General features: G+C 42.1%; 1 protein-coding gene across 1 annotated transcript; it reads right to left on the bottom strand.

Moving 5' to 3' along the window:
• Positions 1-6,095: 6,095 nt before the first annotated feature.
• On the bottom strand, positions 6,096-9,808 carry FAM177B (family with sequence similarity 177 member B; the record flags this gene model as incomplete). Its single annotated transcript, XM_082865748.1, has 4 exons — positions 6,096-6,278; positions 6,637-6,734; positions 9,289-9,355; positions 9,641-9,808. The coding sequence occupies 4 exons, from the start codon at positions 9,806-9,808 to the stop codon at positions 6,096-6,098; spliced, it is 516 nt and encodes a 171-aa protein (XP_082721874.1).
• Positions 9,809-15,456: the final 5,648 nt, after the last annotated feature.

Below are 15,456 nucleotides of genomic sequence, written 5' to 3'. Positions count from 1 at the left end.
CTGGGGGGAAAAGGACTAGGACTGGCACTCCTTCTCCAAGGTTCAAAGTTAAAAACAGGGGGTAGAATGAACAGAGATGATACCGACCAAGCTTAGGTGGCATGAAAAGACAATAAAGGCCCAAGAGGAAACCCGCTATACAAGGGGGGAGGTCCGGACTGCTGACAAGCATTATATCTTTGTCTAGATTGTTGGCGGGGAGTGTTCTGGGTATAGAGTATGGCTAATGGTAGAATCCCTTCCTACTAAGTCAATTTGACATTATGATTGTGCTTTGGGGAAAATGGCTATGGGTCTGTAATATCACTAAAGAGTTGTACTTTCTAGGAGGCTCCTTTTTTTTTTTTTTTTGTGGTGGGGATGCTCATGACTAATATATCAGAGAAGTGTTTTCCTGGTCTACTGAAGATCCACCTGGGTAAATAACCAGGTGGAAAATATAGGAACGAACAGTGGTGGCAAATGAAACAGCCAGACTAAACTTGCAGGAGCTGGTTTCCTGGATGAGCCCCAACACAACACAATACAACAGGAGGAATAACTGATAGAGCTCAGCAAGATCAGCCTAGCCTTGAGGAGTGAGGCCAAATTCTGGCCCTCTGGGAGCACTGTGATTCTTGGATGAGTAACTTTGGAGTCCTTATGCATATTTAGGAATAAAAAAAACCTATTAGTTATTCACTGCTATGTAAAAAAATTCCCCCAGTATTAGCAGCTCAAAAAAACAAACATTTATTATGTCACAGTTTCTCTGAGGCAGGAACCCAGGAGTGGCTTAGCTGCAAGATTTGGGCTCAGAATATCTGGTGAGGTTGCAGGCAGCTGTCGTTGGCTGAAGCTGCAGTCATACTGGGGCTGGAGGAAGATCATCTAAAAACACCCTGTCAGTGTGCAGCTCCCGCACAAGCCTCCCATTAACCTGAAGCCATTCATCCCAGGAACTCTCAAGTCTTGATTGATGGGAGCAGAGCTTCCAGGAATGACATGCAATGGGGGAGCCCTTGTTGCTGGAGAGGCCCAGGGCCCCATCAGCCACAAAACCAAATTAGGGAATTACTGTTGCTACCTTTGCAGCCCAGTATCAAATGCATTTCAAGTGGGCCGCCTCCAAAGAGGTGTATATCCGGGTGGTTAGGCCAGGCTATGCCATCAGAGGCCTGAAGGGCCCCAGCTTCCCAAGGCCTCCTGAAAAGGTGTGTACTGCCCAGGCACCTGCCCTGTGGTTCCGGGTAGCCAGGGATCTGGAACAGGAAAAGGGTCTGGAGAGGCTGCGACACAGGAGGGGACTCTTGGGGCACAAGTCGTACGCCTAGTAGCAAACCCTAGCCTCCCCAATGGGGAATAGAGCTCAAGCTTACCCAAATGCCTTGTGGGGTGGGGAGGGGCGGGGCCGGCGGGCGGGCCAGGGAATCCTCTAGTTAAGAGTCACCCCGGAGCCCTGGCTGCAGGAGAAGCCCGGAGCCAATCAGGCAGCAAGCTCAAATGTGGATTGTCGCCAACTTGCTTCTGCCCACTCAGAGTGATGGGGGTGAGGGGTTGCTGTGGTGGCTGTGCAGACCTCCGCAGACCTGGACGCCCCCGCCGTCCCAGGTCTGCGGACGGCATGCGTACTGCGCATGCGGGTGCCGAGCAGTTCGGGATGGCCAGGGATCTGGGACACAGCAAGGGTTAGGAGAGGCCAGGTTACGACAGTAGAATGTCCAGGTACAAAGCTTAATCTACACAAATGCGCATATTCCCCTTGAAGGCAGAGCTGGAGGATACTGGACTGCACTGCCAAGGGCAGGCCGGCGGTGGGGGGCAGGTGGGGGAGGGGTGTGTCCTCTAATAAGAGACACGAGAGCTATGGTTTTGCAGGAGAAGCCTGGGGTCTCGTCAGGCGGCAAGTCTGAAGGGGACTGATTGACCAGTTAGTCCCTGCTACCTCAAGGTGATTTCAGGGCGTGGGCCCCCTCCACACTGAAGACTGGGTTGGTGGTTAGGGCTGAAGGGATGTGTGTGTATTAATACTATGCCTGCCGGTCCTGCGCATTTTCTGGAGCAAGGTGGAATATGACCCACCCCGGGACCAGTACTGGGCCAGGACCCAGTTCAGAGGATTAGGGGCACCATGGTTGGCTCTTGGGGGAAAATAGACCTGTCGAAATTCCTTCATTCCTCACTGGCTGTTCGCAGGAGACCTTAGTTCTTTACCAAATGGACCTCTCCACAGGCTGCAAGATTCTCACAAGGTGGCAGCTGGCTCCCCCCAGAGCAAGTGAGCCAAGAGAGTAAAAGGGAGAGACCAAAACAAGCCATAGAGTCTCTTATAACAGTCTGAGGAGTGTCATACATCACTTCTGACACATTCTGGAGCTCACACAGACCACCCTGGCTCAGTATGAGAGGCTACATGGCGTGTGAATACCAGGAGGTAAAGATTATTGGGGACCATTTGAGAGGCTGGCCACGGAAAGACTGGATGTCCTTATAATTTAGCTATCTCGAACTTAAGGCCAATAGGAGTGCAGAGATTTTTGTCTGTTTGGTTGATAGATAACAGTATGTCCACGAAATTAATCAATAAACAATCTATAATAGGAATAGAAAAGAGTTTTATTTCAGCCAAATTAAGGACTATAGGCCAGAAGACAGCCTCTCAGATAATTCTGAGGAACTGCTCCAGAGAAGCATGGTTTTCAGCACAGTTTTATGTCTTGTCAGAACAAAGAACATTAAACAAGTCTAGGATACATTTCTTCAAGGTTTCAAAAAACAGATCAGCACGTACATGGTGAGTCAATATGGCCTTGGCACCTGGGAAGGGAGTCTTATCAATGAAGGAGTACCAGTATTGGCATCCCAGGAGGAGAGACATTTAATTTTTATTTTTAACATGGACATTCTTTACTTCTGGTCAGTGCACCCTTTTCTTTAATAATTAAAGCAGATGTACAATGTACGTATGATAGGCCACAAATAGGCTGTTGTAGTTAGCATAAAATTCAAGTTAACTCATGTATAAGCCAGAATGACTTCCCCATACCTCAGTATGTAAAAATCGCTTTTATCCAATAACTGGCACATACTAGATGCCCAATTAATATTAAAGGAATGAATTAATTTTAATATTAAGGGAAATGTGAACTTCTCTTGCAGCCACAGGCTGATTATATCTGGGCATTGGTTTCCGTTTGTTTTCCTTATTATATTTAGTTCGAGATTCAGTTGATTGCATATGGAAACTGACCTTAAGACAAGGGGATCTCCCTTTTTTCAGTGGAAATTAAAATTAGATTGAGAGTAAAACATTTACTAGATAAAATGTACTCCTATGAATATCACACTTTGGTTTGCCTAGTTCTCTGGAATCAGCAATAAGTAAGGTATCTTCCAGGGTACCATTTAATTGAGAAAAGTCAAAAAGAGTTCATCACAGGATCTATTTGGAAGCAAAATAGCAAATAAACCAGAAACAGAGTTTTAGTATATGGCCTGACACCTGAGAGGCAGGTAACCAACGCTTCACTGGTAGACTTGGCCACTTCTTCTGACATGTCATAAAGCTCTCAGATTTACCTCATGTTGAAATTGGACTGGCAGGGCCTTTTGGATGAAGACTCCTTAATGGAGACAAACCATTCAGACTCCTTGAAGCCATGATTTTCATAAATATTACTAATTATAATTGATACAATGATTTGAGTACCTAATTAGAGCCATGTGCTTTTCCTCAGTTTTCACCACTTATTCTTAGAGTAGTCATGGGCTGTGTCTACCTCACTCACTTTAATCCCCTTTTACTAAGAACCATGCTCATCCAGAAACAGGTCCTATAAGTATGTTGCTACCACATGACTCCACCTTCCTGGTCACAAATGATTGGATGAGGGATGGTCACCTGAACAAAAAGGGCTACTCAGGGGCTTCCCTGGTGGTGCAGTGGTTGAGAGTCCGCCTGCTGATGCGGGGGACACGGGTTCGTGCCCTGGTCCGGGAAGATCCCACATGCCGCGGAGCGGCTGGGCCCATGAGCCATGGCCGCTGAGCCTGCGCGTCCGGAGCCTGTGCTCCGCAACGGGAGAGGCCACAACGGTGAGAGGCCCGCATACCGCAAAAAAAAAAAAAAAAATGGATTTGATTCCTGCATCAAACCTGTTTTACACATGCGAACACTGAGGATTTGAGTAACCTGAGCTACCAGGTTAGAAAGAGGCAGCCGAGCTGAGATCAAACCAGTATCGCAGTGACTTTTCAGCTTATAATTTATCCCTTATACCACTGGAAGAAAATGTTTCCCTTTCTCAGCTGTCTAAGGAGGTCCACACCCCTAAAAGTTAATTGCAATCATGTGACTTGCTTTGGTGGAAGAAACATAAGCAGAGGTGACATGATTCATTCTTAGTGGAGACAGTGATTAACTATCTACTTCACTTCTGCTTCTGCAGCCCTGAGAGCATCAGTTTGGAGGAACCGTAGGATCAAAGGAGCATGTGCTACTGAGCCAGCACCTGGAGAACACGGTGGGAAGCCATCTGAACTGATGGTGGACCTCCCATGAGAAGGAAAGAAACTTTTGTTGTTTTAAGCCACTGAGATTTTGGAGTTGTCTGTTTATGCCAGATAACCTATTTTATCCTCATGTATTCAACTAACCACACGTTATTCTCTAGGCCTACTTCTGTCCTTGATTTCATATCAAATCAATTCCAACTTCCCACCCTCTTAGAGTTATTATTTCACTTTATATGGCCGCAGAGCAAACCACTCCACAACTTAAAATGACTTACTGTTTCTTGTGACTCTGTTGGCTGATTGGTCTCAGCTGCATGGTTTATCTGCTACACATAGGGCAGGAGAAGTTCACTTATGTGGCTGCATTTGCTGGGGAGCATGGCTGGGGCTGGAACGCCTAAGATGGTCTTTCATCCTTGGGGTCCTCTCTCCACGTGGCCTCACATCATTCAGAAGGCTAATGCAAACTTCTTTACAACGTGAAGCTTTCTAAGAGGACAAGTCCCCGGTGCAAGTGTTTATCAAGCATCCAGTCGCATCACATTTGCTACTTACTATTTCACTGGCCAAAGCAAGTAACATAGCCAAGGCCAGAGTCCATGTAGGTGGGGCTATGTGAGGACATGAATTCCAGAAGGTATGGTTCTTTGGGGACCTTCAATAGAACAGTCTATAACAGCCATTAATTAAGCATTAACAACTAATATTCACAGTTTTAAAAGAATGTTCACATTTATTAGTTCATTTCGTTTAACAGTAACCCTTGAGAAACAAATAAATGCCACCCCTATTTTACAAAGAAAGAGACGGGGGGCTCAGAAGTTTAGACACCTAAAATCACACGACTAGTAAAAAGCAGAACTGAGACTTGAACTCAGGTCTTTTTACTGCAAAACCTGTGTTTTTCTATATCACAGCTACCTTTGGCCAGCGCGACCTGTGTTATCCAGCTATGATTTCCACGTCTGATCTTTAGAGTTTTTGAAAATTTGTTGACAAGTAAACGAGAGAATCATTCACTTGTTCCAAATACTTTTTCTAGAGCTTAGATTGTTTATTTATTTATTTTTGACGTGTTTGGGGAGAAATGCACCCAACTCTCAAAGACTGCTATGTTGAAACAGAGTTATTAGCAATGTTTGCTTATTGCAAAGCAAGCCCCAAGTAAGCCAACATAGCTATTGCAAAGGACACCCTGAAAGGATTTAGACTTCATAATGCCCAAAGTTTCTTTTGAGGAACAGAGGGTCCTTTTCTGTACCCTCGCCATGTGACAAAGAGTTTCAGACTAAAACTCCTGTGCCCACGTTCCTTAAGGCATTTATACTACTGTGCAAATGTCAATACTAGTAGCCCACAACTGACAGACAGGACTTATATCACTGGGGTGGAGTTGGGCTGCTGGGCTTATAAATAAAAATTTACATTGAGAAAGAATCCACAATTGTTCTTATGATTGTTTACAATTCCTGGCTGCTGGAGAATAAATCACAAAGAGATTGAGATCAGATCTGGCTCAGAAGTGCTACCTGTGGTGCTGTTGCCGTGGTAATCAATGACCGAGGATGAGAGATCCAGGGGAACTATAGCCCCGCTGCCCATTAGGAGCTGGAATCTGCCATCAGGCCCTCCCTGGATGAGATACTCCACCGAGGAATGCCCTTGGCAATGTCCTGTTGTCTCGTTCCATACTCTCGGGCCCCAGCCTCTAGGTGACACTTTTCATTGGGAACATTGGCTGGTTGGGCCTTTGATCCATTCCCTTCACTTTCCTTGTCACTTTCCTGATACAGAGAGAAATAAGGAAATGTTTAACAGTAAACCCAATACCTCTGATCTCCCCCTCTTATAGAGACAGCCTTATAAGAAGCCTCCCCTTTATGCGATCTCAGGCTTCACACTCGACTACCATCTACGAACTATCTCAGGACCTTCTAACTTCACACAAGAGAGGCAAATACGAATAAGCATCATGGGGTGAGGGGCATTGGAAAAAGAAGTCAGTCTGACCATGGGAGCTCAGTGAAACTGCAGTTACATGAATTACCAGGTGGGAAAATACTCCTCTGTAAGGGCCCAAATCAGGAACAACCAACATTCCCATCTCAGGGCTCTTGGTGTCCCCAGCGGGATGTCACATACCTTATTTTGTGTTCTATAGTACTCATTTAACACATACTGGTATTTGGGTTGATTAAGACCAAAGAACAGAGCAAATCTTCCACCAAGGAATTCACATGCTAGAAGAAAGAAAAACGCTTTGGTAAATTGAATTAATAATTAAAGCTTAGGGCTTCCCTGGTGGCGCAGTGGTTGAGAGTCCGCCTGCCGATGCAGGGGACGCGGGTTCGTGCCCCGGTCCGGGAAGATCCCACATGCCGCGGAGCGGCTGGGCCCGTGAGCCGTGGCCGCTGAGCCTGCGCATCCGGAGCCTGTGCTCCGCAACGGGAGAGGCCACAACGGTGAGAGGCCCGCGTACCGCAAAAAAAAAATAATAATAATTAAAGCTTAAACTCAAGTTTCAACTTGCCCTCAAATGGTCTATTACTATACTTAACTTCAAGGCTGACAAAAGATTTCAATTGCTCCAGACCCTCAAAAAGTCCTAGGACTCAAAGGGAATTTGTTAAATCTCTGTCTTCACATAGGATTACATGTAAACTATCCTTTCCAGATGAATATATCAGGGGAGATTTTCAAAATACTTAATAACAGGTACAGGTCCTGAGCAATCAGAACAGATGTTGCCTATCCCCATGTGTATCATCTGATCATCCGCTGTGAGTATGTTGCAAAGTATACCCCAAATTAAATCCAATGTTACTGAGACCCATGTCAGAAATTTTTCCATGCATCAAAACAAACTCCTTCCTAGCAGCAATTTAAGACCTTCCTTGTCTGCCTTCAGTTACAATATCAAGGTGGCCTGCAGCCTCAGGGATTGTTAGAGTTAGGGATAAAGGTTTAGCGTGAATAATGAGGGGTTTCCAAAAAGGTCTCTCCTAGAGATGTTCTCCTGTAAAAGTATAGGACTTCTGATGTGCCTCACCCGGTTATAGGACTTTCTGATTCCCATGATTCATTTCACTTCTGAAGAAATTGCTCATACAGTGCATCAAAATGATGCTGTCTATTCTTTTTTAACGTGCTTTATCCTTTCAAAAATACTCTAGCTCTGTAATCTGTTTCTTTGCCACAGTGCCTAGTACATGTGCATAAGAGAAGTTTCTAAAACATTAGAATAAATCTCAGGAAGTTTTCCTGTTTATGACCTACTAGAATCTTACATGGAAAAAATTAATTACCAGTGTCGTCTGGGTTCCAGCTCTAACCAAAGTCTCTGTGTAAAGATCAGACTGTTAGCGTATTTATGCCTTCACTAAAATCTGGAAGCCCCCGGCAGAAGCCCTGTCAGGCTACAGTTCCATTTGGAACCCTGAAGGCAGACTGATTCCCTTTGTGTCCTGCCCCTGTCATCTGAAGTCAAAGCCCAACATAGAAATCACTGTAGTCCCTGTTCTCCTTCACACGCTCATATTGCTGTACTGAGTTTTGCTTCTTTTACCTGATCTAATCTCTAAGGCTCCCTCCCTCCAAAATATTTCACCTCTTCAAACAGTCTTGCCCTAACTAAAGCATAGACGTCTCTGGAAGGCAGCATTTCTTCTGCCAACATATTTTGGTTGAGGTAAGGTCAGTATTCACCTGGGTCTCTAAAGTAACTTCCAAATTACAAACCTTCCACCTTGATCAAAAAGCACTTAGGGCTCATACCATCTGACTAAATCTCCCTTATCATTACTTTTAATGTGATTTAAAGACCCCCTGGTCACTTTCATGGTCCCCAAGCTGGCCTTGGCCAGACATACTTTCATAGCATCCTTAAGATGTCTCCTCTGTACATCAACATTCCTGAGTATCCCAGTCTATAGTCCCTACACTCCTCCTGCCATGGAGATTGTAACAACAAATTATCATCATGGGCATGTTTACCGGCCTATATTACCCATTGAATATTAAGGCCCTTGAAAGCAAAGACTGTCATTTGTCTTTGTGTCCCAGGGTCCTGCACAGTGCTGAACATACATGAGTACTCAATAAATGTTTACTGAATGAATGAATGAAGATCAATTCCTAAGAGCTATATTTTATATTTTCTCAGATTCTTAAAGTTGTTTCCCCCATCACATACACAAGCATATGCAAGTTAGAAGGCAATGAGTAATTACATGTTGCCAATTGTGATTTTTAAAAAATTGATGAAAGTCAAACAAAATAAGATTTAGTATTTTGTCTCTTGTAAAGAGCCACTTAGGCTATTCATTATGTCCTTGGGAGGGATCACTAAAATTGTTTATAATAGAGTGATTATGAAAAGGGAACTTGGAACTGTGTCAGGTAACAGTTGAAAAAAGAAAAAACTTGGAAGTTTATTCAGGTGAAGAGTCACCTCAGGGAGGACTGACTATTGTCTTCAAATATTTGAAATTCTATGAAAGAGGAATCTGGACTGGTGTTGTCTGGCTTTTAAAAAGACAACTAGGATCAATGGGAAGAACTTTAAAAGAAGATAGAATAGAAGATAGAATTTACTAAAAAGAGTTGAGAAAAGATGGGAGGGTCTGCCTGAAGATGTGAGGTTCTATGTGTTCGGGAATGTTCAAGCGTAGATATGGAAGCGACCAGTTCTTCAGAATGCCACGGAGTGGATTAAACCACTGGAAGTCCCATCTAACTCTGAGGGTCTGTAAGTCTATATTTAGGACAGAAAAAAATAACCTTAGCAGTACTTACTAGAAAATGAGGTCCTTGCTATTCGCCCTGCCCAAAACCATAGGTAGGACCCCCATGAAAGTTTAGACTGAAAAAAAAAGAGAAACCAAATCAGCATAAATTAATAACAGGAGTGATGACTGCAGAGTCTGCAGTGTAGAAGTTTCAAAATACTTCGTAATAGGCTCCATTTTCTCTCATAGATGAGAAACCTAAGATTATCAAAATTATAAGTTGATTGTACTTGGCTGTAGAAAGCAAACCAAGGAGAGCAAGGAATTAGCTTAAAACTGTGTTTTCCACAAACCTCATCTGCCTTAATTTCGCATTCACTCAGCCCCCATGTTCGCTAATAATGATATTCTAAGCTTACAGGATCAAGTGTTGAATTTGTTCTCTGTTCCTCTTTTTCTTCCTCTTCCTCTGTGCTATATTCTTCCATGATGTCACCATCAACAAAATGGATAACTCTTTTGGGAGTCCTCCTTTTGGAAGGTCTACCCTTTTCTAGTTCTAACTGCTGGAAACTGTCTTTTTCCATAAGGAAAAAACTGGTAAATGAAAAACAGGACGCTTTAAGACAATCTGCCCAGGACTGTGTTTATATAGCAGAGACGTGTCTAATCATTTTCAATGGATTGTAAAGACAGAGAGTTCAGAGGTAATCGCAGCTATGATCTCATCAGTTCTTCAAATCCAAGAGAAGAGAGTTTAGTTCTGTACCAAAACAGAAAAGATTCAATTAGTAGTGAAAATGTGAACTTTGGGTCTTCAAACAAAAATGTCAACAGGATTCCTTATTAATTGCAAAAGCTTCAGTTGCTGGTAGGGGTAGGAAGGGGCCATCGCCCTATGGAAATTCCTCAATCATTTCGATAAATACTGAGGAGCAATATAAGTAGTGGTAAAGAGTACAGGCTTTGCACAGACAGGTGAAAATATTTGCCAAGTATATGTCTGATAAGGGACTTATTTTCAGAATATATAAAAAATAACTGCAATTTATAAAATATAAACAAATCAATTAAAATAAGGGCAAAGAATTTGAATAGACACTTTCCCAAAAATTTACAGATGCCAAATAAACTTAGGAGAAGTGCTCAATGTCATAGTCATTAGACAAATGCAAATAGAAACCATATGCGATATCACAACATAGTCACTAGAAGGAGAAAATTAAAAAGACTAACAATACTAAATGTTGAGGGGTAAGTGAAGCAACTAGAACTCTCATAAATTGCTTGCCAGTGGGACTGCAACTAGTATGGCCACTTTGGAAAACAGTCGGACAGTTTCTTAGAAGTCAAACATATACTTACCATGTAATCTTGTAATTCCATGTCTAGATATTTTCCCAAGAGAAATGAAGATATATATCCATCTAAAGATTTGTATGTGAACATTCATAGCAGCTGTATTTGTAAGAGCTCCAAACTGAAAACAATCCAAATATCCATTAACTGGTAAAAGATAAACAAAATGTGGTATATCTATTCAGCGGAATACTGCTCAGCAATTAAAAGTAACGGACAACTAATGTTTGCAATACCCTGAAGGAATCTGAGAAGCATTATGCTAAGTAAAAGAAGCCAGACACTGTATGATTCTACTTATGTGACATTTTAGAAAAGGCAAAATTACAGTGATAGAAAACAGATCGGTGTTTGCTAGGGGTGACAGGCTGTGGGAGGAGATTAACTACAAACGGGCAAAGGGAAATTTTTGGGGTGATGGAATTGTTCTAAGAGGTAGTATGATTGTAGTAGTGGTTACTCGACTGTGTATACATTTGTCAAAACGAATCAAAATCTAGACTTAATTTTATTTAAGTTAAATCTTAATAAAGCTGACGAGCTTGGAGCCAGACTGTCTAGGTTCAAAATCCTGTTGCTTAATATTCCAGTGTCTTGGTTTCTTCATCTATAAAATAAGAATAATATAATTTGAAAATGTGTGTGAATATAGTACCAACCTTGTAAAATTAAGGAGTAAATGAGTAAAGACACATACAGGACTCAGAACAATTCTTAGAAAACAGTAAGTATTTAATAAAAGCTAGCTATTGTCAAGTACTTATCACTTACTTAATGATGTATATATATCAGGCACTGTTCTAATGTAGTAAGTACACTCTTGTCTTAATATATTTTAAGATTATATCAGCAAACATGACAGGCTGAGCTGATGTGGAAGAATTTTTCTTCCTGTTCCAAACACACAGAAATGCGGGATAAAATGAAACAAAACATTCAATCAGGCTGCACTAAGCAAGTAAGAAAGAGAGTCAGAGAGAGGAAGGGGAAGGAAGGGAGTGAGGGAGGGAAGAAGGAGGGGAAAAGAGAAGGAAAGGAAGAAAGGAAGAAAGCTAACCCAGGTGTCAGAAGAGGAAACTCAAAATCATACGGGTAAACTCAAAATCATACGGGTGAGCTGAAGCGGAGATAGTTCCTGGGGTTTCAGAACCAGGTATAGGCCTTGGGGCTAGAGTTTTAATACTGGCGCAGAGAGGAGAGGGTCTAAATCACAAATCCCATGAGTGTGGGGAGCTGAAGCAAAGCTACCTGCATAAAACTAAGATAATCAAGTACTATCTTAGCTACAAAATATGGACGAGTAAAACTACCTGTTGGCCTGCAAAAGCGGCAAAATAATTTGTCATCTCCTGGCAACTTGGGTAGAAATAGTCACCTGAAAAAAAATTGGAGCCCGAGGCCAGGACCCCATACTGGTACGTGGCCCAAATTCATAGCCCTCATACGGTATAGGGACCTATAAGGACCTGAAGCGAAGCTGAGTAACCTGGAGGCAGTGCAGCCCACAGAACTCTCAGATGCAAACGCAAAGTCACCCTGGAGGGAGGCTTCAACAGGACAGGGAACACTGGACCTCCACTACAAATAACCCTGGCCAAGGATGCGCTCATTGCAAAAACTTACAAATCACATGAGGAAACCAACCATCATGAGGAGGGTTCAGCAAATGAAATGAAAAAAATGGGAGAGTCCTCATCCAAGAATTAGGAATCATAGAACAACATGAAACTTTAAAAATGAACATGGTTGGGCTTCCCTGGTGGTGTAGTGGTTGAGAATCTGCCTGCCAATGCAGGGGACACAGGTTCGAGCTCTGGTCTGGGAAGATCCCACATGCCGCGGAGCAACTAGGCCCGTGAGCCACAATTACTGAGCCTGCGCGTCTGGAGCCTGTGCTCCGCAACAAGAGAGGCCGCGATAGTGAGAGGCCCGCGCACCGCGATGAAGAGTGGCCCCCACTTGCCGCAACTAGAGAAAGCCCTCGCACAGAAACGAAGACCCAACATAGCCATAAATAAATAAATAAAATTAAAAATAAAATTAACATGGTTAATATATTCAAAGAGATAAAGGAAGCAAAACATTATAGTATCCAAAAGGAACAGGTTGATTTGAAAAGGAACCAAACAGAAATTCCAGAAATGAAATATATGGGAACATAGGATAGGTTGGATGTAGATTAAACATAGTGAAGAAATCTGAGGAAATCTCTCATAAACAGCATAAAGATATATATATATGTACATATATATATATTCTGTTAACATGAAAGAAAAGTTATGAGCTAAGAATAGATGAGAAAGTTCAATATACTTTTAATGGCAGTTCCAGAAGATGTGAACAGAAATAATGGGGGAGGTGATGTTTGAAGAGGTAATGGCTATGGATTTTCCATATTTGAAGAAAGACACAAATCTTCAAATATGAGAAACATGAAGAATACTAGAGGGATAAAAAAATAAAATCAAACCTAGATCATAGAAATTATAGAAAATCTTAAAATTTATAATAGATAAGGCAGATTAGGCTAAAGGCTAACTTCAAATCAGCAACAACTGAGCCCAGAAGACAGTTGATTATTGTCATAAAGAATTCAATATCCAGCTGAACAATTTTTGAGAGTAAAACAATGACATTTTACGACCTATAGAAACTGAGTTAAGCATTCCTGCATCTTCACTGAACAATGAATAATATAAGATTCTGTGTCAAATAGAAGGAAAGTGAACGCAGAAGTAAGAGTGAGATGCAAGAAACAAATGTAAATGAACAAGTAAACAAAGTGAAACTCTTAATAGTGACTCTTAAAAACACTACTTTGGTAGGGCACAGTATAAAAACAAAGAAGTATTAAGTATTAGCTAACAATAACAAAAATATGAGGGGCTGACCTCTTTAAGTATTGTTTTGGAATACTTTGGAGAGCATAAGTATGCATGCTGACAATTTAAAGGTGACTAGCAAAATAATGGAATTAGAATGTATGGCTTCAAAACCAGTAGAAGAAAAAAAAAGGAAATAAACACTCCAACAGAAGGCAGGAAAAAGGGGATAAAGAGAGCAAAGGAAAAGCATGATTAATGAAAACACCAATAAAATATTAGAAATAATTCCAAATAAGTCAGTAATCATAATATATATGAGTGAATCAATTATCAGCCATCTATCAAAATGAAGACCAGCAGACTGACTTTTTATGGGCCATAAACACAGGATTGAATATACATATAAATATATATTCATACATACATATGTTTATGCATGCATGAATCAGTCACCAAATCTTATTTGTACAATGCCATTGTTAAAGGTCAGAGTTACAAAAAGCCTGTCAAGGGTTAAATTTGTTATCCAAAGCAAGGTGATGTGAGACCTTCTCAGCCCAGGGTCCCCTGAGGAGTCTTAAAGGATATATTCATGGTTTTCCCTGACTGACTTAGTGGCAGTGTATCACAAAAGAACCTTGGTGAGAAGTAAACTAAAACTATTTGGTGAGAAGTAAACTAGAACTACTTAGTTTCTGATGCCAAAGAGCAGGAAAAAACAAAAGATCTTAACTTGGTGTTTAAAATATGCCGAGTATAACAGTATTGCAAAAGTAAATATTTTCAATGCCATGAGAAATAAAATATGCTCTATAACAATCAGAAGAAAATAAAAACATTTTCAAAAAACAACTCACCATTATTCCTCTGCTTTTTCTTTCATTGCTTTAATTGGCTTTGGTTTTGAAAGTAGTGCAAAATTTGGTGTTAGAATTTGTTCGGTAGATGACAAATTAATACAACTAGCCTTTGTGCTGACGTGGAAAGGTTCTCTTGCGTGTGTCTTACAGGGCAGAACGAATTTGAGTTGTGGGAAGGTGAGTTATGTTTACACGTGCAGCATTAAATAAACCCAGTGGCCCTCAAACTTGTCTTCATGTTAGGATTACCTGGGAGTCCTTTTTTAAAATTCCAAGGCCAGGGCACACCCGAGACCCACAGTCTATTGGGGTGGGATATGGGCCTCAATTATTTTTGAGGCTTCCCTGGTGATTGCAATGGGCAGGCCAGTTTGGGGACCAGTGCCTGAAGGAGAGCAGGAAGAAATGTGACTTCTAAATTGAACAGACTTGTGGGATTTCTCTGGTGGCGCAGTGGTTAAGAATCCTCCTGCCAATGTAGGGGACATGGGTTCGAGCCCTGGTCTGGGAAGATCCCACATACCCTGGAGCAACTAAGCCCGTGCGCCACAACTACCGAGCCTGCGCTCTAGAGCCCCCGAGCCACAACTACTGAGCCCACGTGCCTAGAGCCCATGCTCTGCAACAAGAGAAGCCACCACAATGAGAAGCTAGCACACCGCAGCGAAGAGTAGCCCCCGCTCGCCACAACTAGAGAAAGCCCGCGTGCAGCAACGAAGACCCAACACAGCCAAAAGTAAATAAATTTGAATTGAACAGACTTGTGATTTAGTCATGTGGTGTACTGCAGAAAGCTCCAATAGCCAAGCTTGGGCTAAGAAGTCTTGCTTATTTTCTTACAGGAGGACTTTTTTTTGCTTTCTGCTTTCTGAGGCCTCCCTGCTTTGCCCCCAGCTGAAAAGCTTACACATCAAAAGTTTAAGAATAAGGCCTAACAGTCTCATTATAGTCAATTTACTCCTTTCCAGACCATCTCCCAAGTCATACATTTCTGAACCAAATGAAGTACCCCAAGCCCCCATTCACCTGGCTCACCCCTGTTATATTACAGACTAGTGATATCTGTTGGCTTTTTTGTTTTGCAAAATAGTGTTGTGCATTAAATTAACATATTCGTCTTTAAAAGAGAGTGCTAAAGGAGCAGAGTGGGCAAGAGAGATGGGGGAGGAGAAAGGAGGGGAGAGAGAGAGG

The sequence above is a fragment of the Leucopleurus acutus genome (genome assembly GCF_964270905.1).
Source record: "Leucopleurus acutus genome assembly, chromosome: 2".
In the NCBI taxonomy this organism is placed as follows: Eukaryota; Metazoa; Chordata; class Mammalia; order Artiodactyla; family Delphinidae; genus Leucopleurus; species Leucopleurus acutus.
This window is presented reverse-complemented; position numbering and strand designations above follow the sequence as displayed.